Consider the following 23183-nt stretch of genomic DNA (forward strand, 5'->3'; position numbering starts at 1 on the left):
TCTGAAAAGAGAGGGTTGGCCTAGGTGGCAGTTAAAACCACCAACAAAACCAGACACTCCTCCTCCATCCTCTAATTTAGAAAATAAAAAGTACAAATCTGAAAAATAATATTCTCAATACCTAGCTACACAGCACAATCTGGCAAAAACAAACTCCAACGTTGGCTGGCCTCTGCATTTTAAGCTTACCACCTGTCCTCAGGTGAGTTTAATCTTCATGCCTTTGGACTCATAATTTATTGCTGTGTGAATCAGGGTTCTTAAATTCTTTCAAAGTTTTTTTTTCTTCCTATAATGTTTTTTTTATCATTGCATAAATGATTCTAGTTCATAAAAATCTTCAGTTTCCCCTGAAATTGTCTATTTCATAATTTCTTATGGCCCAATAATACTCCATTACATTCCTATACCATATATAGTCACTTCCAAATTGGAGGAGATGCCTTCTGTCTCCAATTCTTGGCTATCACAAAAGGAGTTGCTATATTTTTGCGCATGTAGAACTCTTTTTTTTTGTATGTCCAAATTCTTTGGCAGTACAGTATAGACAGTAGTGTTATGGCTGGGACAAAGGATATGAATATTTTAATAATTCTGGGGGCACAGTTCCAAATTGCTTTCCAGAATGGCTAGACCAATTCACAGCACCACCAACAATGCATAAGCGTACCTTTTTTTCACAACCTCTCCTACATTTGTCATTTCTGCTAGCCTCGTAGGTATGGGGTGGAACCTTGAAGCTGCTTTAATTTGTATTTCCCTAATTATTAGTCATTTAGAAGATCTTTTAATATGGTTACTGAAAACTCTGATTTCTTCCTTTGAAAATTGCCTCTACAGACCCATTTGTCTTGGACAAGATGATCTTTAAGACACCAGTTACTTCAAAACCCTATGTTCTTAATACATCATCTTAAAGAAATACAATTCTATAGGAAAACCAAAACACTGAGGCATTTTAAAAAACATATGCTAAAGATCAAGATAGAAAAGACCAAGCATATATTAAGAACTTAGTTTACTATATGTAATCAATCAATCAATCAAGAAATACTTATTAAGCTCCTTCTGGAACAGTGCCCGTCATTGTGCTAAGTGAGATACAAAAAAAGGTAAGAGACAATTTGCCCTCGGTGGCCACTGGGTTAAGTACTGGGGTTGCTATAAAGAAATGGCAAAGACAACTCTAGCCTGCACAAACTCAGTGCTCTATACAGAAATGGATGGACAGAGCACTGGAGTAAGGAAGCTCTGGGTTCCAATTCAACTTCTGGTACCTGCCTGCTGTGTGACCTTGGGAAAATCCTTTAACCACTTGGGCTGGGTGTAATAACCTACCTTAAAGAGTTGTAACTTCACACGCTTCCAAGAGGCACAAAAATCAGTTACTATTGTAATTTATGTTGATGAGGTGCCCAGTTTCAGGACTGAATGATATTAGCTCAGTATGACAACCCACAGGCCAAGAACAGAGATGTAAAATCGATTTATTGTGGGATTCTGTATTATTAATCACATCTATCTGTTCCTCAGTTTTGGCCTCAGAAAACGTCTATGAGTTATCAACTATGAAGCGATTATGGAACGATTTATAAATAGGAAAAGATAAAAAAACTGGTCTTATTAAAAAGGTATCCTTATTATGCTGAAAGTTCAAAAAAATAAAACTCACTTTTGAATACGTGTCAAAAACAAGACTGTCAAAAAATTCAGTTTCCTTATTTTGTTAAATCATTCCTAATTGTCCCCCAACTAATTCTGATGCATTTCCCCAGAAAAGGAGACAGAAGAGGGAGATCTAGAAGAGGAAGAAAATAAAAACAATAACTAACACTTTAAGGCTAATACCTGCTTTAAAAAAAGCCACACACTTTATCACCTCAGATGATCGTCCTAACAACCCTCTGGGGCAAGATCATGCCCATGTTATCCAAGAGGAAACAGAGGGAGGATGGGATATGGAGGGAAGGGCAAGATGTAGATGGAGGAGCAGAAGAGAAAGGCACTTGAGGTCATAGGGTCCCATCAGACTGGAAGCCCCCTGAGAGCAAGGCCTACCTTTTGTCTGCCTCAGAATCCCCTGTGCTTAGCATAAAGCCTGGTCCTAACAGGTACTTAATCAAGGTTGATTGCTTGGTTGTCTTTCTTTATAGCCCTAATACTTAGCAGGCAGTAGGCGTTGCATAAATGTTGACTGTCTTTTCTTGCATCTCCTGTGCTAGCACAATGCCTGGCATATAGTAGATTCTTAATAAATGTTTACTGACTGACTGGTCCGAACCCTTCATTTTATAGATGAAGAAATCAAAATCCACAAAGGTTGGATTATTTGCTCAAAGGTAACTCAGGCCTCCATTCTCTTTCTTCTTCCACAAAATTCCTTCCCTCTCTTGCCCTGTTCAACATCACTGCTTGAAACTTTCAGTGGTAGCAAAAAACAGAATGGGTACCCTTTAACTGGAGAGTGGGTGAACAAATTATGGCGCATGAATGTGACAGAAAACTCCTGGGACCATAAGGACTTATGAATTTGAGGAATTCAGGAAAAGATGGGGAGAGCTGTATGAAGTAATGCAGAAGGCACCATCAGAGTCAGGGCATGCCTACAGTAATGCTAACACAAAACAGGATGACGGGAATCATAGTGAACTGGGAGCTGAGTGAGTGTTTATCAAGCGGCTGCCTTGTACAGGCACTCCCCAGGTGCTGGAGATTCCAAGACAAAGCAGGCCAGCTTTGGAATTGGGGAAGACTATCATGTCTGATACAACCAGGCTATGTGACCCTGGGCTAGCCACTTCATCTCTCAGGGTACCAGGCGACTAGCTAAGACTTTTAAGTCACAGATTAGGTATCAATCTGCATTGGAAAAAAGGGAGTTTACATATTTGGAGTTTCCTACATATAATCACAGGGCTGGAAAAAAGGGAAAGCTAAAAGCTAAAAGCTAAAAAGGGAAAGCTAAAAAAATTTTTTAATATAGTATGTTTTCAAATTGCAAAGGCAGCAGAATTAGACAACAGGGACAGTCCCCTAAATGCTCCTCAGTTCTCATGCAGAATCTTGAAGCCATCTAAGCTGTGAGTTTGTCTTGAACCTGCCACTTCAGCCATGGGCACCAAATTATTTGTGTGTGGGTTTTTTTTATGTCCTCTTTGGAGTTTACAATAGAAGCCGTGACAGATTCCTCATTAAAATCTGAAGAACAAGGTTCACAGGCGATGTATTTACTTCTGCTTTGGTTAAAATCATCCCTGCATAAGAAATGATGGGTCTTCTACTTAGACCCTCCTATGCCGCTTCACGCCAGATGCTCATTTTCTTTCTTCTGGATGCCAGGGCAGACTTCACAGCTCTGGAAGGCTCTCTGAGGAGACCTGGGCACCCACTGACTAGCCGCAGCTACAGGAGCCAGGACCAACTCCAAAGAAACAGCTTATGTCAATTATGGCGAATCCGATTCCAGCACTGAGGGTTCTCTCCTCATGAAGGGCACTTCTGAGGCAGCCATCCTTTGGGGGCTCCTCCTCAGCAGCCCTCTCCTACCTGCTCTGGCACCTTGCACCCTGTTAATTACATCTCTGACCAAGTTTGCTCCAGATTCCATGAACTGACAAAGTCTGAAGAGAGGGCTGCTGGGGTGGGTGTTCACAAACAGGGATGGGGCACCTGCAGCCTCTCTGCTATGGAAACCGCAGCCAATCTAAGAACGATTCTTAACAACTCAGTGGCAAAGAAGCTACTCTACTGTGGATTGATGTCTTTGGTTTTATACAAAGGTTCCAGAAATACACATACACAGTCTTCCCTCCTAAAGAAAAATCAAGAAAAAATATCTAGGTAAAGCAGCCAAAACACTGACAGTGTCTGATGTTCTGGGCAACGTTTTATACCCATCGTCCCCCATCTCTACTTAAAGAGGACATGTTGTGTATCATGAGCAGTTTTTCAAGATAGTGATTGTTCCTTAGGGTTACTAAGAGACCAACCTCTTTTTAGTAATTCTTTTTTGTTTACATCAATGTCATTTTCTGATTCAGCTAACTTTTCTCTATATAACTTCATACAAGTCTTCTCATGTTCTCTGAACTCCTCATACGCAAAATTTCTAATAGTATATCTATATGCCACAATTTGTTTAGTCATTCCTCAACTGATGAACACCCATTTTGGTTTACAGATTTTTCTGCTCTCACAAAAAATGATGCTAAGGATATTTTGCTGCTCATGGGAGCATTATTTCTGTCATTTACCTACTTAGGGTATATATCCAGTAGAAGGATGCTGGGTCAAATGGCATAAGATCACAAAATTACAAATTGTTTTCCAGATGAGTCAGTAGGTACTACAGAGGGCTGGGCCTGGAGTCAGAAAGATTCATGTTCCTGAGTTCAAATCTAGCTTCAGACACTTATTAGCTGTGTGACCCCAGGCAAGTCACTTGACCCTGTTCAGCTCAGTTTATTTGCTATAAAATAAATTGGAGAAGGAAATAGCAAACCACTCCACTGTCTTTGCCAAGAAAACCCCAAATGGGGTCACAAAAAGTCAGATATGATTGAAACACAAATACAACTGGACAACACAAAATGGGCTGATTTGTAACTCTAAAAAGTGTATTGGCACCTAATTCCTCCCTTGGTTCCTCTAGCAGAGACTTTTTTCATCTTTGATCACATGGCCAACAATTTGTATTTCTTCATGAAAACATATGAACATCTCAAAAATCTCGTGTTTAAAGTACTTTTTCTAATGCTATGGCTCAAACAATTAGTGGTCTTGTGGACTTCTGGAATGACTGAATTTAGGGTTTAACTTAACGAGTGATGTCTGACTTTGAGGATGTTTCCACTTGCCTTTTCTCGCTTTCTTTCTCTACTACTATGAGATACTTATGACAAACACATCAATCCTTCATTATAAGTTCAGATGGAATGGTTCTGTGATGCATAGAAAGAACGGTAAAAGAGGCAAGGGATACCTTTCAGGAAAATGTGTCCAAAATAATACTGAACCAAGGGAACCAAGTTGAAGTGATTGGCCAGGGAAGCACCTAGCAGGTACGGTGGTGCCTCAGAGGGGATACCAATGGGTTAAGGTGCAAAGTTTGGCATGATCTGAAACGAGCTCAAGAATTCTGGTCTATCTTGGCCAGGAGAAAGCTTAGTCCTTTTGCTGACTGCTCTGGGGGTTCAAATGAGGTTTAGGGGGGTCTTTAGGATGGGTGTTAAGAACCTCAGAATAAGAACCTGGGTCCTGTGAGCTTAAAACTTTTTTTATAAAGGCATTTCAATAAAATTGGCTTCCTTTATAATTCCACATATTTTATTATATGCATTTAAAAACATCATTCTGAGAGGTGTTCAAAGACTTCACCAGACTGTCTGAGGGGTCGAGCACACAAAAAAAGTTTAAGAAGCCCTGCACTTACAATAAATGAGCTCAGATTCAGGCTTGCTTTTTCGGGTGTGACTTTAGATCATATTCCCAACCTAGGGCTGGCTCTTCATTCCCATGATGGCTCTAGAACCAACCCAGTCTCAAGGTTCTGGAGTCTAGTCACTTGTTAAGACTTTTTTTCACTCTATCTCCTAGCACAAAGTATGGAATTGCTTAGTGCTGGGTTCTAGGACAATGGATTCCAAGACATTTCATGACACTTTCTTCTCTTACCTAGGATAAGAGACTCTTAGCTCATTCAGTTTTTAAAACTACTTATCATGGGAGGAATTTGTGGTAGGTTGGTAAGGACAAAAAGATGTTGTCTACACTGGCATTAAGGAACTTTCAAAAATACAAGGCTGAATGTAGACTGACTCAGAAATATTTGGAAGAGTAACTATCCTTTCATGAAATCTCTCTGCTGATATCCCATCATAGCATAGAGGGATCTTGGGTCCTCAGAGGCAATGCCAATAGGGTGCAAGCTCAAATTGGGTATAGGCCAAGAAAAAGACTGTATGTCAATTGTCCAAGGACCAGCTTCTCTGTGTACAATGTAGACTGGTCTTTGTACTAGTAGGTTGCCCATTGGGTGATGAATTCTTTGGCCACGGTAACAGCTACCCCTACCTACTAGATGAACGAGATAGTGATTTCCTGTAAAAAATGATCATTATAAACACCCAGCTGGAAAACAGATGGTGCATTTTAAATCACTCATGTAAGTGAGCTGACCTGTAAATCGTCATTAATGCACTGGGTCTTCATTTTCTCTACTGCGTAATCAGCCTTTTATCTCCTACCAGTGAAATCCATTAGCCACAGGCTTCTTATCTATTTGTATCTCTTCTCAGCTATTAAAACATTATTGTATTTAATAATTCACCCTTGATGACCAGCCCCAACTCAGGGAAAAATAAGAATAGATTAGATAGACGTACACATTGTGGAATTCTTAGTATCAAAGCTCTCTTGCTAGGAAATCAGGGACAGCCTCATGGAGGCCACTTTAATAAAACTGGCAGCCTGAACCCTGTGACTGGAGGGGAACAAAGTGGTGGGTCTGGGACTCACACTGCTATACAGCCACCTTTATGTAGCTCCACCTGCACAGATCCCATGAATAAACACAGAAATAGGAAGGGGCAGTGTGGATGGTGAGAAGACCAGAGTTCAAATCCTGCCACTGGCGTTTACTGTTTGGGTGATTTTAACCACACTGTGCCTCAGGATCCTCGTTTGTAAAAGGAGGTTCTTTCTGGCTCCATATCTGTGATCTTATGTTACAGACCCTTAAGATACCCCTAGTTCTTAAGCATTCTAATTCAATCCATTAAACATTTATTAAAGTTGTATCATGGTGAAGTACTCTGCTAGGTGCTGGGGATATTGAGACAAAAAGAAAACAGTCTCACCTTTCAGGAAGCCTACAATTTACTGGGGGTAGGAATGGGAGGAGGGGGAACAACACAAACCTACATAAATAAAAACAAAATGCATACAAAACGAATATAATATTCGAAAATAAATACAATTAATATTTGAAATTAAAAAAACCAGTCTCCCCACCTCAGAAAAAAAAGCAATTCTCTTATTCTCTACAACCTGATTTCAATTCTCCTCCCATTCTATTGTACCAGTTCCCATGTAATATGCATGAAATGAAGATTTAGTACAGAAGTAAACTGATTGCATAAGCTAATACCTAATGCTAAGCTCTGCATTAAGGTAAAATCATTAAAAAGACAACCAGAATGTAGACTCGGTTAAATAACCAGCTTAAAAAATGCCTACAAACATCTTGTTTTGTTATTACAGGACAGGCCATATCACATATATTCTGTGTATGTGTATATATGTAGTTATATGTATATATATGTGTATATATATATGTACAGTCTCCCCCCAAGTTATTTCATAGAAATGAATCAATTTTTCAAGACTTAAAACAATCTTTACCTAATTGAGTACTAACAAGAGGAATGGCTGGACAATCATTCATTAAGTGTTATTATGCATACTGTAAGTATTATGAACAATCACCTGGTTACCCTACTGGCATTTAGGATGCAAAGACAAACATAAGCATCTTTTACTTGTTTTGAGGGGAGCTCAAGGAGCTGAGAGTACATTGCACTGAGAAGAGCCCTAGAATCGGAGGCAGGGGCCCGGAAGCCTCTATTCTCTGTAAGACCTCAGACAGTCATTCTTTTGACCCTCCCGTTTCCTCATCTATGAAATAAGGAAGTCGGACGAAATCCCAGCCAAGATTTTGTCCTACCCTCAGCCTGTTCTGTTATGGTTTTAAATGGGGTATCCCTAAAATAAGCCAATAGAGCTTAAAGGAAGATGATTAAAGCTTACGAAGCTATAGAAGCTTACAACCACACAGGGATTTTGGGGACACATTCTACAAATTTAATTCTGCATGTTCCCCAGGAAGAAAGTTCACAGAACACTCGGTCCCATTATGCATCCCCTAGATGAGAAAACTGGCTATCATAGATCCAAAGGAGAAAGCTTACTGAGGTCTATATCTGGAGAGGGGGAGGCAAGGGAATCATTTTCAGGACTGGAGGGTAGGTGGCAAAGCCCTTTCCATGTCCCTGAGCACCTCTAAGGTGAGTGACCCAATCCCAGCCAGCAGCATTTTTAGGGCACCGATCACTAGGGACAGAGATGAGCTACACTCAGCTCCAGCTCAGAGTAGTGGCAGGGTGCCTCTCCCCAGAAAGGTGCTGACTGTGTGATCACAGGGACGGTGACGCTCATAAATCACTTTGGGAAGTCTGTCTGTCTGTCTGTCACTCAGGAACCTCTGAGATCATCCAGGTCCAAGCCCTTTAATGACAGGTGAGGAAGGTGAAACCACAGTCTCTCGGATTGGTTAAGTGTCACACCCAAGATCTGAACCTGGTTCTCTGGCTCCAAACCCCATCACTCCTTCCACTGCACCTCCTTAACCCAGATACAGAGCCAGAGAAAGACAGACAGGGATGGGGACAGACAGCGACACCTAGAGGCTAACAGAAGAGTCATCCTCATGCTACGCCTTCATCCCGAGGTCATTTCAAAGCAGAATGGACCCAACAACCTCTTCAATAAGCCAGCAGAGGAGAGAAGTCACTCTACTTTAAATGCCTCTCATATGTGATCATAAACGTGAATATCAATTATGCAGACATCTCCACAAATAGAGTACGGAAAGAGAGGCAGAGTATCGTAAGTGATACTAATGGTTTCTGTACATTATTATTATTTCTATGGCTCGGATCAAAAGTTCAAGAGCCTTAGACTGTAGGCAGTCACAGAACTGCAAAACTAATGAGGGCTGATGGCTTTTAAACCTGTAACTGATCTTCCCCTCCCACACGGATCTCTGCTTTCTGTGACATCCTTCTGCACTCAGTCAAGACCACACAGGTTAGCAATTAACTCTTCTATAACTGTTTTGGGGGTTAGTGTGTGTGCCTCCTCAACCACACTGCAAACTGCTCAACAGCCAGAGTCTTGCTTTATATTTTTGCAAGCTAAACTCTCATGTCTAGCACAGAATAGGGACTCAAATAAAAACCTGGTGACTGATTTGTAAAAGAATAGAAAAGCCTCATAAATAGACATGCTTTTCATCAATACCCCAGAATTGAATTGAACAGGGTTCATCCACCTCTGGAACAGCACAGGATCGTTTCCTTTTTTTTCCTTTTGTATCCTTGTACATAGTAAGCACTTAATTTCTTGGTGCCAAATTTAGGGTATCACATGTGGTCTATCAGTCTATGTACTGATGGAGAATAACACTGTTAAGAACTGATGCCAACAAAGACCTAAGAAATAAAGTGTGCTGAAAAGAAACTCAGTAAGTGTGGGCAAAGTTATTGTCTAAGTTTCATCGCATTAATTTGCTGGGAAACTGTACAACTTTAGACTTGACAAGGTTTAGAAAATCCTACAAAAAGGATTAAACATTTATTTCATGGGACATCAAACAGCTTTGCCCAATTTATGAGACTGTCAAAATAAATCACTGTTCCCTCAACTTCTCCTGCTAAGAATGCCTCTTGGCATTTGCCAAAAGTTTGAATCAGTCCCCCTTCCATTTTGATATTCCAGTTTTACTCCTGATCAAGGCTTTGCAGCCCAAGTGCTTTGCATTCCCAATACCTCTAGGGCTCTGTTTCTTCCCTGTCTCCACCTCCTCTTCCCTTTCAATAACAGTATCTCTCTGGATTTGTTTACTTCCAAATGCCTCCTTGCTCTACCTTTCTCCTGGTCTTTGCACATTAATTTACAAGGCAATGATTTTCCAAGCCCTGGCTACATTCTCAAGCCTTGACTCTGTGAACTGTTTGATACAACATACCCCCTACTGTGTGCCAGCCCTATACTCCATATCAAGGAGCTCAGGGGAGGGGATGAAAGATCATACTAAAAATAGTGGTATATACAGTGCTTTAAAATGCATTGTCTTCTTTGGGGCTCACAAGAAGCCCTATCATCAGCAGTGTCTAAGAAAAGCTCTGAACTCAGCATTCTGTCCACTATACTGTATACTGTATCTGCGACACAGTGGGCATTTATCTGATAAATGTTGGCTGACTGACTGATTGATCTCCTCTCAAATATCTGCTCCTCACAACAAGCTTGAAGGGAGGTTCTATCATCACCACTCCCGTTCAGTCCAGACACTAGGTCTTTGTGGACAGGGTGCCTGAAATGGCATCAACCAGTCCATAAACAAAATTATTAAGTGGCTATATACAAGGTACTGGGGACAGAAACAGAAAAGGGCCCTCAGGAAGCTTCTAGTCTATTCAGAGAAGATAACTTGTACATAGATAGGTACGTACAAAAGAGAACCCTGATTTGTGGACAGGCAGGCTCTAGCCTCTGGGGAGATCAGGAAAGGTCTTGTGCAGGAGTTGGAGGTAATGTATGAAATGACGTGCATTTCAGGCATGGGGCACAACCAGCACAAAGGCAGAGGAGTCAGGAAGCCCTGTGCCCAAATCTCACTTGAAATGGCCACGGTGGCAACTACTACTATGGCTGGTACGACTGGTAGTGTGGTCTTGGGCAAATCATTTAGGAGTGCTGGGCCTCTGCCTTCTTCATCCATAAAATAAGAGGACTTAACTAGGTGGCCACTATGGCTTTTTGAACTTGAAATTTATAATTCTATGAGAAAGCTGTCTTAGAGGCATAATTATCTCATACAAATGAGACACAAAAGGAAAAACTGACAGAAGAAGCTAGTGGGGAGAGGGTGGGTAGTGCTGGAACTTTACTCTCAGCAGGAATGGGTTAAAGAGGGAACAACATATATGTTTAAAAGGATATAAAAGTCTTCTAAATTCAGAAAAAAAATAAGAGGGCAAGGAAATAGGGTTGGAGGAGAGGATAAAGAAGGGACTCAGAGGGGTGGGGAGGTTAAGGAATAGGAGAGCAAGGTAGTGGGTAAAGCAGAGGAGTGAGAAGGGATAGGGTAAATAATGAGAGGGACAGTAAGGAAAAATAGGAAGGAGGAAAACACACAAGGAACTGTAGATTGAATGTGAATGGGACAAATTTACACATAAAATGGAAACTGGCAGCAGATTAAAAATCTGAATCTAACAATACGCTGCTTTCAGGAAATACTATAAAAATGAGAGATACACACACAGATAAAGTAAAGGGCAGGAGCAGAACTCAGTATGTCAAAAAGCAGGCACAGTAATCCTGATACATCCAAAGCGAAAAACAAACTAGACTATGCGTCAGCAATGTTATTCAATATTGTATTCTATTAAAAATACTGAGACACCATAAAATACCTGAGCATATGCCTATCAAAAACAAACACAGGAACTATATGAACATAAACATAAAACACTCTTTATACAAATAAACTCAGACCTAAATAACTGAAGTAACATTTATTGTTCTGGGTAGATAAAGCCAATATAATTTTTAAAATGACAATTTTACCTTACTTATCCATTTCTTCAATGTCATCCCAATTACATTACTAAAAATTATTTTACTGAGTTAGAAAAAATAATAACAAAGTCCATTTGAAAGAATAAAAGGTCAGAAACTTCAACAAAACCAGGGAAAAAAGATGTAAAGGAAGTAGGTTCAGAAGTATCAGATCTTAAACCATATTATAAGGTGAGAGCATTGTTGAAGTGTAAAAGGGATCATTTTGATTACTTTAAATAAAAATTTTCTTGAATAAATAAAACCTACGTAGCCAAGAATAGAAGGAATGCAGAAAAGTGGGGGAAAAACTTTCATCAACAATCTTGATATGGAAAGACATGGACTTATGAAGGAAGATGCTATCCAACTTTGGAGAAACACACAATAGGAGGAAATAAGCACAGTATGGTCTTAATACACATGTATGAGTATACATGCATATGTTTATAGATATCTATATATATGTATATATACATCCATGCTTCACTGTAGCCTTCTTTAGGGTGGTGGGGAGAAGCAGGGGAAAAAATAAAGTGAAAAATGCACAGCTGAGAGCCAAAAGAAACCAGCAAGGATGTGTAATATTTATTATACAGGTTTTCTTGAAATGGAGATTTACTGTTTTACAATGAATCCTCTCTTATGGGCTGCTGTGTACATGGCAACGGCTTTTTCTTTTCTCATTTTGTATTTAAGTTTAAAATTAAAAAAATTACAGAAAAATAGAAGCTCCATCATGACATTAAAATGCAATATCATTTTACATTTATTTTTGCTCATATTTCAACCAAACAAGGTTTGAGTGTAAGCTGAGCTCCACTGATTGGCAAGTTCATAACGAGTTCCAGGGAAATACAGAAGACAAAAGAGGATGGAGCACTTCAACAAGCAACACACCTACAGCGCACTGGTGGCACAGAGAAAGCTGGGCCTGGAGTCAGGAAGACCTGAGTTCAAATCTGGCCTCCGACACTTATTAGGCTAATCACCGTCTGCCTCAGTTTCCTCAATTGTAAAAACTTCCCAGAGTTGTTGCGAGGATCAGAGCAGACGATAATGAAGCACTCAGCACAGAAGTGCTGTATAAATGTTCATTCTCTTCCCGTCCCGCTGGAATCCATCCCATGGTTCTGGCTCTCCATCCTGCGCTCCTTCCATCACTCCATGCTCTAAGTGTGAATTACTGCAGTTCTCACTGATAATTCAATGACAGTGAGGATAGACCAGGCGTTTGCAGGCTCAGTATGGAAGTTGTCACTTAGTGATGCCATTTCTTGGGGTAAATGCTTCCAGAATTCCAAATAACCAAATTACAGCTGAGTTTCATTTGTAAGTTGCAGGTGCCTGTAGAAACTCCTTTTAGCAGGACCTGCTTGTGCGGAAGCCTCTCCATTTGTACAATGAGGACAGTAACGTTTGCCCTAACTTACTTTGCAAGAACCTTGTGAAGATAAATGACATAATATACATGAAAGCACTCTGCACTCTTCGGAGGAAAGGCCATATATAAATAAAGGCATTATTACAATTGGCAGCACCACTGGTAAAGGCAGGGTCTGCTTACCTAGGCTGGGGACAATGGCTCTCTCCCATAAGTTTTCCACCATTCATTTAGTTGAGAAATCTGGCGCAGTCTGAGTGCTGCTGTCTCATAGCAGAGGGCGACCTTATGACCTTGACACTGGCCTCTTAGACAGAGACCTGCGCGGGCTAGAAACCCACCTTAGGATCTTACCAGCTGTGCGCTTCTGTGCAAGCTGTTAAGTTTTCTCATCTGTAAAACGGTGATTATGAAAATACTACTTTGCAGAGTTACAGTGAGGATCAAATGAGACAACGCATGTGAAGGAACCGACCCAGAGACTCTCTAGTCCAACCCTTTCATTTTACCCAGTTAAATGACTTTGCCAAGGTCATACAAGTAGTGTTTGGACTCAGGTCCCTTGACTCCAGAACCAGTGACCTTTCTACTGTATCATGGTCATCCTCAAACCTTCAAGTCCTGAATAAGTGCCTGCAATCATTATTATTCTATGACTACAAAAATGCAGACAAACAAAAAACAATTTCCTAATGTATGTCAGGAGCAGCTAGGTGGTGCAATGGATAGAGTTCCAGCCCCGAGTCAGAATCTTCCCGGGCTCAAGTCCAGCCTTAGACACTTACTAGCTGTGTGACCCTGGGCAAGTCACCTAACCCTGTTTGCCTCAGTTTCCTCATCCGTAAAATGAACTGGAGAAGGATGTGGCAAACCATTCCAGTATCTTTGCCAAGAAAACCCCAAATGGGGTCATGAGGAGTCAGACACAACTGAAATGACTGGTCTCATCCAAATACTTTGACTATAGTAGATCATGGGTTCCTAATACAGATAGGTTATGGGCTGCTGAGATTCAAATTCTGCCATGACTGGCTCAATGGGGATCTTTTCCCCATCTACAAAACATGATGAAATAGCTTCAATTTCCAGAAGTGCTGAGAGACAACTGCATGCATCCTTTCTGGAAACAGCAATAACTGACATTTACCTAGCATTTTAAAGTCTGTAGTGTAAACGTGATGATCTCATCAGCTCCCATAGATTCAGTCATCGCCTCTACGTTGATGATTCTTAAATCTACTTACCCAGTCCTAACCTTTCTGCTGACCTTATGTCTTGAATCTTTAACTGCTTAGTGGACATCTCGAACTGGATGTCTTGGTGATATCTTAAACTTAACCTTTCCAAAACTGAACTCATTGCTTCCCGTTAAGCATTCCTTCCTTCAAAACTTCCCTCTTACTATCAAGGGCACCATTCTCCTCCCAATCACCCAGGCTCTGAACCCAGGAGTAACCCTCAGCTCCTTGCTCTCTCACTCCACTATATCAAGTCTGTTAAGGCCTGAACATTTTACATTCAGAACATCTCTCCCATTTGCCTCTGACACTACCCTCATCCTGATGTAGACCCTCATCAACTCACATCTGGACTCTGCAATCACTGCTGGTGGGTCAGCCTGCACAAGTCTCTCTCCACTCCCATCTATCCTCCACTCAACTGTCAGAGTGATCTGAAAGCCACAGTTTCATCCTGTCACCCTCCCATCCTCTGCTCTATGAATTCCCATGGCTTCCTGTCACCACTAATTTCAAATATACAATCCTGTTTGGTATTCAAAGTCATTTGTAACAAAAGCCCTCACCTTTCCAGCCTTCTTCCATCTTATATCCCTGCCCACCTATACTCCCCACCTATACTCTGAGATCCTGTGGCAATGGTTGCCTCACTGTTCTTCGGACAAGATACTTCATCTCCCAGCTCTAGGCATTTTCACTGGCTGTCCCCCATGACTGTAATGTTCTCCATCCTCACCTCTGTCTCCTGGCTTCCCTGTTGTTGAGCTGTTTCAGTCATGTCCATCTCTTCATGACACCATTTGGGGTTTTCCTGGCAGAGATACTGGAGTGGTCTGCCATTTCCTTCTCTAGCTCATTTTACAGATGAGGAAACCGAGGCAGACAGGGTTAAGTGACTTGCCCAGGGTCACAAAGCTAGGAAATATCTGAAGCCAGATAATAACTCAGGTCCTCCCAACTCCAGACGCAGCACTTCTATCCATCATACCACCTAATTACACCTGGCTTCCCGGAAGTCCAGGCTAAAACTCCACCTTTAATTCTAGTTCCTTCCCTCTGCTGATTAATGCCAATCTATCCTACATAGCTTGTTTGTACGCAGTTGTCTGCCTGTTGTCTCCCCCATTAGATGTGAGCTCCTGGAGATCAAGCAATGTCTTTTATCTTTCTTTGCATCCCTAGCACTTAGCAGAGTGCCTGGCACATAGTAGGCTCTTAATGCTTACTGACTAACTGACTTTATAGGTCACACAGGTCCAAGAATCCCCACTGTTTAGATGAGGAAATCTGAGACTCAGAGGTTACTGGTTGCACAGCTAGCACATGTCAGTGGTCAGGTATGAACATACGTCTTCCTTCCTTGAAGGCCAGAGCTGTATCTATGATACTGCTCTATTCTCACTCATTAAATGCATCCAGTCTTCCATGTTCCTAAGGATCCTTTTAGAGACTTAGCCTGTGTAGCAGGAAGGACTGGCTTAACCCAGGGGAGACTTAGTTGCAAAAGGGAAACAACCTATACATTTCAGATAGGGTCAGGAAACCTTTCAGCATGAAGACCATTTTTAAGAAATGGTCTATTGGGTCTGCGAAGGTTAGTCTGCTGACGCCACTGAATCGAGGAGTGGGGAAAGGTTCTCCCAAAGATGATTCCGTAATCTTTAGTCAGCAATGAAAACTTGAGTTATCATGCCAGTAACTGGCCAATCCCCTTGTGGCCCTCTAATGACCTGAGTGGCAAGAGACACTGGCAAAAGAGATTCAGAAGGGCTAACCCTGAGAAGAGAGGCCCAGCCATAGGCTGCGGATCTTAAAGGTCTTCTTGCCTACAGGTATTCTCTCAATAAACCCTTTAAAAAAGCTATCCATTTAGTCTGTCTCATTCCAGACACCCTGCTGATGCCTCACACCTGGGAAAGGAACCTTGGTGGGCAGAGAAGCCCATGCCCAAAGTTTGGGTAACAGCAGCTCTATGACAAATTTTTGAGAGGAAAACGTCTAGACTACAAGGTACAGTAACATTTCATCAATGCAGGATGGACATGGCGGGGGAAGAGGTGGTTAGGAAAGAGAGAAGGCTATTCTACATTAATGAAAAGTCTGAGTTTTAGAGTATTTCAAAAGACAGGCAATTTTATTTTCCTATGCACCAAGTCACTTGAATTAGACACTGAAAATATGTTTACAGGTACTGAGATTCTATTGGGCCTGTTTTCAGATAAGAGCCATTTTTAATTAGTAATATCTTTTGAACTGACATAATGAAATCCTTAATAAGCCTTTTATCTGGAATAGATGCCAATACAGTCTTGTCAATGCAACTGATTTGTTGATCAAATCCTATCTATATTGGGAAAACTAACCCTGGAAAGACAGACAGACAGACAGACAGACAGACAGATAGATAGATAGATAGATAGATGATAGATAGATGATAGACAGATAAATAGATAGATGGGTAGATAGATAGATGATAGATAGAAAGATAGGTAGATAGATAGACAGATAGGTAGGTACATAGATAGATGATAGATAGATAGATAGATAGATAGATAGATAGATAGATAGGTAGGTAGATAGGTAGATAGATACAGAAACCGGTAGGTAGGTGGGTAAATAGATAAGGCAAGTGCTCCCATGGAGGACTGAAGAAGTGATACAAGGACACTCTCAAGGTCTCTTTGGAATTGACTGTGGGACATGGGGGACGCTGGTAAAGGACTGCCTAGCATGGCATGCCCACATCAAAGAAGATGCTGTGTTCCGTGAGTGAAACAGAACTGCAGTGGCTCATAAGAAATGAGAGATGCGCAAATTCAGAAACATCTCCAAATATTCATGTAGACTATTTATGTCTGACCTGTGGCAGAGACTTTGGAGTTTGTATGGGTTGGATCAGCCACAGTGGAAGGCACTGTACCTTGACCCTGACATAGTGATGTCATTTTGGTCCTCTTTGAGTACAAATGTCAACAAACACCGACAGGAATAAAAGGAGGAAGGAAGGAAGGAAGGAAGGAAGGAAGGAAGGAAGGAAGGAAGACAGACAGTCGATAGATGGATGGATGGATAGGGAGACTGGAAGACAGAGAGGCAGAGAGAAGGAAAATTAATTACCAGCTACACACCAGATATTACTAAGCATAAGGAACACAAAAATAAGAAAATAAGACATTCTGTACTCCCACAGAGCTTACACTCTAAAGGCAGAGGAAAACACACAAAGGGGAGGGGAAAATGGAGAGCAGAAAGGTATCCTAGGGCAGGTAAAAGAGTCAGTGCAGAGGGGGAATCAGAGGGGCCAGTGAGCTGGAAGAGCAGCGAGCAGCCCTGGGCTTTCTGATGCTGGTTCCAGACATGGACTCCCCAATCATCAAGTCAGCTTCTTAACTCCTAGCTGAAGTGCCATAAACTCTTAACTAATGGAATATGGACTGAGGAGCTGCTGTTATACTGAGTAGAGGGGCTTCACAATTTAGTTTTTCTTGCCAAGGTCTACTGAACCAACCACAGTCTTCCAATGACAGCCCTAGAAGAATATGAGCTCCCTGAGGTCAAGGACTGCTTCCATGCTGTCTCTGATCCCTCCAGGACTAGCACAACAATGACTTCATTGGTACAGGGATCTCCTAGCGACGCTTGTACTTTCCCAAAAGAAACTTCTACCAACGCAGATTAGCATCTGTGGTTACTTACAGTCCCTGAGAGCTGCTCAATATGTCAAGAGATCAAATACAAAGACAGTATGTGTCAGAAGTGGGACTTGAACCCTTATCTGCTTGACTCTACTACACCAGGCTTACCCTCTTCCTATTGTGTTGTCTAGCTCTTGATAAACGCTTATTGAATTAAAGCGAATGTCCCAGAAAGGGGTGGTGTTGTCACCCGGAGAGAACATCATTCCTAGAAAATGATGAAGCCAACTATGAAGCAAGGTCAGTCTTCCATATTGCCTGAATTGCTTGGAGACAGAAGGTCCCTCACTAGGCTATGCTAATGAATTCCAACTCAGGCAATCATATTGTATAGAGTGATATCTTCGTACATCTTTCTCCCCCATTTTGAATCCATAGTAGTAGGGCTGATGAGCTCAGTTCCAGCCCCAGAAGTGACTGCATTCTATGACAAGAGAAGTGATTCACACATGGGAGACGTGTGCATGGAAAGAAATTAGTTTATAAAATATTTTTGGTATTACTCATGATTAAATATGCTGCTGCGCTCAGCATGGAATAACATTAATTTCTATTATAATCTTTTGTCTAATTTCTCATGTCTCAGCAGCAAAAGAAATAAGACTTTTAATTAGCATTCCTTTTTTAAAAAACAAATAATTTTGACTCAGTTAATAACAGCTGCCACTTATAGAGTGCGCTTTAATTTCTGAGTTCCTTGTCATCTGCTCTTTCATTTTCTCCTTATAACATTCCTGAGAAGTTGATGTGGACAGGAGCAATTATCTCTGGTATGGAGGAGGGGAAACTGAGTCAGAGGGTTCAGTGGAATACAGAACCTCAGTTCCCAGGCCTCCTTCAGTGCAGGGATGGTTTGGTCTTTCTCCTGGTATCCTCAGGGCCAAGCACACCTGCCTGCACACAACCACAGCAGCGGCAGCCAACACGTACGTGGTGACACTTTACATACACTGTCTCATTCAATCCTCAAACGCCCCTGGAAGCCTGAGCCTCACCCAAGTTAAGTGACTTGACTGGGTCACACGCTGTTCTTCTGTTCTGGAAGAGGACCAAAATCACATCACTGTGCTAGAGTCAAATTACAGTGTGTCTGATCAGACCAATATGAGCTCGGAATGTTCTATCACAAGTTGAGCACAAATAGTCCACGTGAACGCTTGGGGTGGATTCTCTAAATTAGTGCATCTCCCGTTTCTTCTGAGCTGTTTCGATTCTGCTTTGCTCGCAGAGCATGGTGCCTTCTCTGAGGTGGGCACGCCATGCTGAGCGGTCCTGTGCCAGGGTCTCCCATGTCACACAATCAGTTCCAAAGCTCTTAAGACAGACCTTGAGAGTGTTCTTGTATCACTTTTTTTCTGACCACCAAGTGAGCATTTGCCCTGCATGAGAGTTCTCCATAAAATAGTCCTTTTGGTTACTAACTATCTGGGGCAAGATTTGGAACTCAAGGCTTTCCGAATCCAAGTATAGCGCTCCACCACACTGCCACCCTAAGCACAGTGTTTTGCACATAGCAGGTGCTTAACAAATACATGCTGAAGTGAGTTGACTGTTTTCTCCAAAGTCATACAATGATTTATTGGTAGCACAAATACTACAACCAGGTCTCTACCACCACCTATCCCCTGAGCCTGGATCTTCCTGCTAGACCATGTGCTTTGGCATTCTGGGTCATTAGGAGTTCAGTCAATAAACATTCAGAACAGAACTCACGTACAGTGAAAATAAACTCAAAAAACCCAGTGACTTCAGCAAGAGTATGGAACCACAAGAGATAGCTTTTATTCCAGTGTTCAGACCCAGAAGACTCCAAGTTTCTTGAGGGCAGAGCAATTATAATTTCATTCTTGCCTCTGTATCCCTAGTAATGAACATGTGTTTTGTACATGGCAGGTACTTAACCAATGGTTCCAACCTACCTTTCCAGCCTTCATACACATTACTCTCCCTCATGCATTTTATGTTTCAGCACAACAGCATTATCTGCTATTTTCTAATGCACATGGCATCCCATTTTCTACCTCTGCCTTCGCATGGTGTCCCCCATGCCTACAAGGTACCCCTTTCTTACCTTCACCTCGATGAGATTCTAGTTTCCTTTAAGATTCAAAGTAAATTCTCCCTTTCATACAAGGTGCAACCTGATCACCCCAGCTGCCAGTCACCCCCTCCCACAACCACCTTGCATTATTTTGTATATTTATTTACCGGTGTTACTCAAATGTAAACTCTCTTGATACAACATAAACTCCTGAGGGCACGGTCTGTTTAATTTTTGTCTTTCTATACCCAGTGCCTAGCACTAAAGGGGGCTTAGTAATAGGGGCTTAATCATGCTTATTAAGTGAATAAATAAATGCTGGCTGCTGAGATTGAATTGTGGCCAGATGGCTTTACATCATCCAAATCACATTAGTATATGGCTTCTCTGGCTTCCTTCAATCTCAGCTAAAATCCCACCTTCTACAGGAAACCTTTCTCCATACCCTCTGCTGATGATTTCCAATTTATCCTACACACACACCCACACACACACCCACCCACACACACACACACACGTATGGGGAGAGACAGAGAGAGAGAGAGAGAGAGAGAGAGAGAGAGAGAGAGAGAGAGAGAGCGAGAGAGAGAGAGAGAGAGCGAGAGAACGAGCTTGTTTGTATATTATGGTTTACATGTTGTCTTCCCCATTAGACTATGAGCAACTTGAGAGCAGGGACTGTCTTTTGCCTTTCCTTGTATCCCAGATGTTTAGCATAGAGCCTGGCACATAGTAGGTGCTTAATAAATGTTGTTGATCAGATGATTTATTATACCTAAAGATCACTTCAAAATATATGATGCAAAAATGGTGCAAAATGATACCAATTCCGATTTTCCTCTAATGACCTTTTTAAACAGATTGTAAATGTCTTTTTAATAAAAGGTATTAAAGTCTTAACATCAAAATACTCACAAAGATCAGCAGTAGTAGTGGTGTTACAATGATGCCCTGAAAGAAATAAAAGAGATGATGTTCATTTATCAGCCTGGAAAACAACACTCTTTGCATGAAAATACTTCTCCTCCTCCTTTCTGCTTAATACAATCTAGGTGACAAAGGAGGGGGGAGGGGTCAAGTTTAGTTCCCTCTGCAAAACCTCCTTAGCATCTCTCTTCCAGTTATCTGTATTTGACACAGTTAAAAGGATGCCCACCCATCTTCCTTGTCTCGCCCATGGTAGATTTAACTTCTTTTATATTCCGTGTGTGTTACCAAGGTCCAGGCCAGCGCCTGGCAACCTTCCCTTCTCCAAGGCTTTCAACTCTAACTCGGATAAAGTGCCCCCTTTCCAGAAAAGACAGGTGGTTCAGTCCCAGCTGGGGTCCTCTCCTGAGCAAAGACCACGTCAGCTGTGATGAATGGATGTCGTGACTTTGTAATGTGAACAGATCTCCCCTAGGAAATGAGCAGAGATCTCAAAACTCATTTCACTTGATTAGACTGCATGTCTCCATGGTAGAAGGCGAGTCTTTCATCTGATTTAGTCACCCAGGACCTCCTTGGTTCCTCCACCTCCCCCAAGCAGAGACAGGCAAAAGATTTGTTTTCTGCAGTGACAGAAAACAGGCTGGAGGCTGTTGCTGATCAGGCAGAATTCAGACTTCTTGGAGGCACATCTTTAAAAACGAGTTGTTTGAGGGGGGAGTAAACATGACAGCTTTCAGTTTTAGGGTAGTGAATGAGACTTCTCTCTCAGTCTCTCCTTCAAATCTCATTATCTTGTAACTTAAAGAAAAAAAGCATTTTATAATTTATAAGTTATTTTCTGAACTTTGTTATATTCTGGATCAGAGGTGGGGAACGTGTGGCCCTCTAGGTCCTCAAGTGCGACCCTTTGATGGAATTCAGCAACAGTTCTAACAGTGCCTTGCCCATTTATAAGGTCTGGCCAGTGCATACATGATATTAGACTTGTCATGGATCCACACAGATATCCTCCTTCTAGAAAGTGGTTCAAGATCATGGGCATGCCCTTTTGCAGCAGCACTTTGAAAGTACAGACATCTACAGGAAACAAGGAGCCTTGGGGCGACTCACAGAATCTCAGATGTACAAGAGACTTAGAAGCCACATAGTCCAACTTGAAAAAGAATCACTACTACAGCCTCCATGACAAACGGACATCCAGCATCTTCTTGAAGACCTCCCAAGAAAGAGCCCGTTCCTCTTTTGGCTAGCTCTAACTGACCCAACCAGTTCCCCCACACCCCTTCACCTTAATCAAGCCTAAATCTGCCTCTTGGCATTTCCCTCCATTGCTCCTCTGTAAGTCTTGCAGCACTTGAAGACAGTTATCATGTCCTCTCCCTGAATCGTCCCTCTTTTTTTTAAAGGATGAACATCCCCTATCTTGTCTCAAGGATGTTAGATGACATAAGCACTCCCTGAGTACAAAATGTCCTAGATGGGGGAAGGAAGGGAATGAGCATTTATACAGTCCCTACTACATGCTTAGCACTGAGCTAAGCATTTTTTACAAACACAGCTGTTTCACAGAAGGCACTGGAGTTTTTGGATTCCAACCTCTAACTGGTCCCCTCTTGATTGGGTCAGACAGGCAGACAGCTTCGGAGAGGTTAATAATCAGCTTTATTCTAGTCTAACCTTCTCAAAGTGTGGTGGGAGAGCCAGCTCCTATAGCATTCCCTAATCACCCTTCTCACAGGGGCCAGCATGAAGAGGGGGCAACTATCCCTAAGTCTGACAGGCACAGTGCACTCTCCTAAATCCCCTCAAGCCTCAATGGTGGCCAGCTAAGGCACACACAGATTCCCCTATTGGTTCCCTGTGGTTTCCACCCCACCCCCACTGACCAAAGCCCACTTGCTTTTATAGGGCAACAGACAAAGAAGGCATCTTGCCAACATTAAGCCCACAGGTTAACTTTAGCCATATCGTAAGTACATTATCTTGCAGCGCAGCCTCAGTAGGACAGTTTGTCATTACAATGCTGGGAACAACTCTCTAGAATCTTTGAGACTCTTCTGGGAGTTATATCAAACATCTGGAAACTGGACATTCCCACGGCCAGGGATCCTGAGAGACTAACTCTAAGAAGGCTAACAAAATCCCCCTTACACACAACATCTCATCTGATGGCTGGATTCAAAGTCTTTATTGGGACTTCTAGCATGGCTGGACACAATGATTCACCTGGCTTTATTTCACCATGACAGAGAATGGGTCAGGCAATATGCCTTCAACTCTGACAGGATCATTGATCCCACAAAGGAAATTTCTTGGATTCCTGGTGATCATGTTCAAGGCAATTAAATGTGCTTATACCTAGAGTGACTCTGAGTCAGAGAGGGGAACCTGCAGCCTTGAGGCCACATGTGGCCTTCCAGGTCCTCAAGTGCAGCCCTAGGATGAAATACAAACTTCACTGAACTGCAGCCCTTTGATGGAATCCAAACTTC

The 23183-nt window shown here is 41.9% G+C and overlaps 1 protein-coding gene across 5 annotated transcripts in view; it reads right to left on the reverse strand.

The window, feature by feature from the left end:
* Positions 1–23183, reverse strand: part of SLC10A7 (solute carrier family 10 member 7) — a 273274-nt gene that overhangs the window by 55659 nt on the left and 194432 nt on the right. For all 5 annotated transcript variants that reach the window (XR_011969714.1, XM_072621188.1, XM_072621186.1 and 2 more), the window contains one exon: positions 20677–20712. Coding sequence is in view for 4 of the 5 variants with exons in the window: in XM_072621188.1 (XP_072477289.1) it covers positions 20677–20712 (36 nt within the window). In the remaining variant the exon portion in view is untranslated. The remainder of the gene's footprint in view (positions 1–20676; positions 20713–23183) is intronic.

This window comes from Notamacropus eugenii, chromosome 6, assembly GCF_028372415.1.
Source record: "Notamacropus eugenii isolate mMacEug1 chromosome 6, mMacEug1.pri_v2, whole genome shotgun sequence".
Lineage (NCBI taxonomy): Eukaryota > Metazoa > Chordata > Mammalia > Diprotodontia > Macropodidae > Notamacropus > Notamacropus eugenii.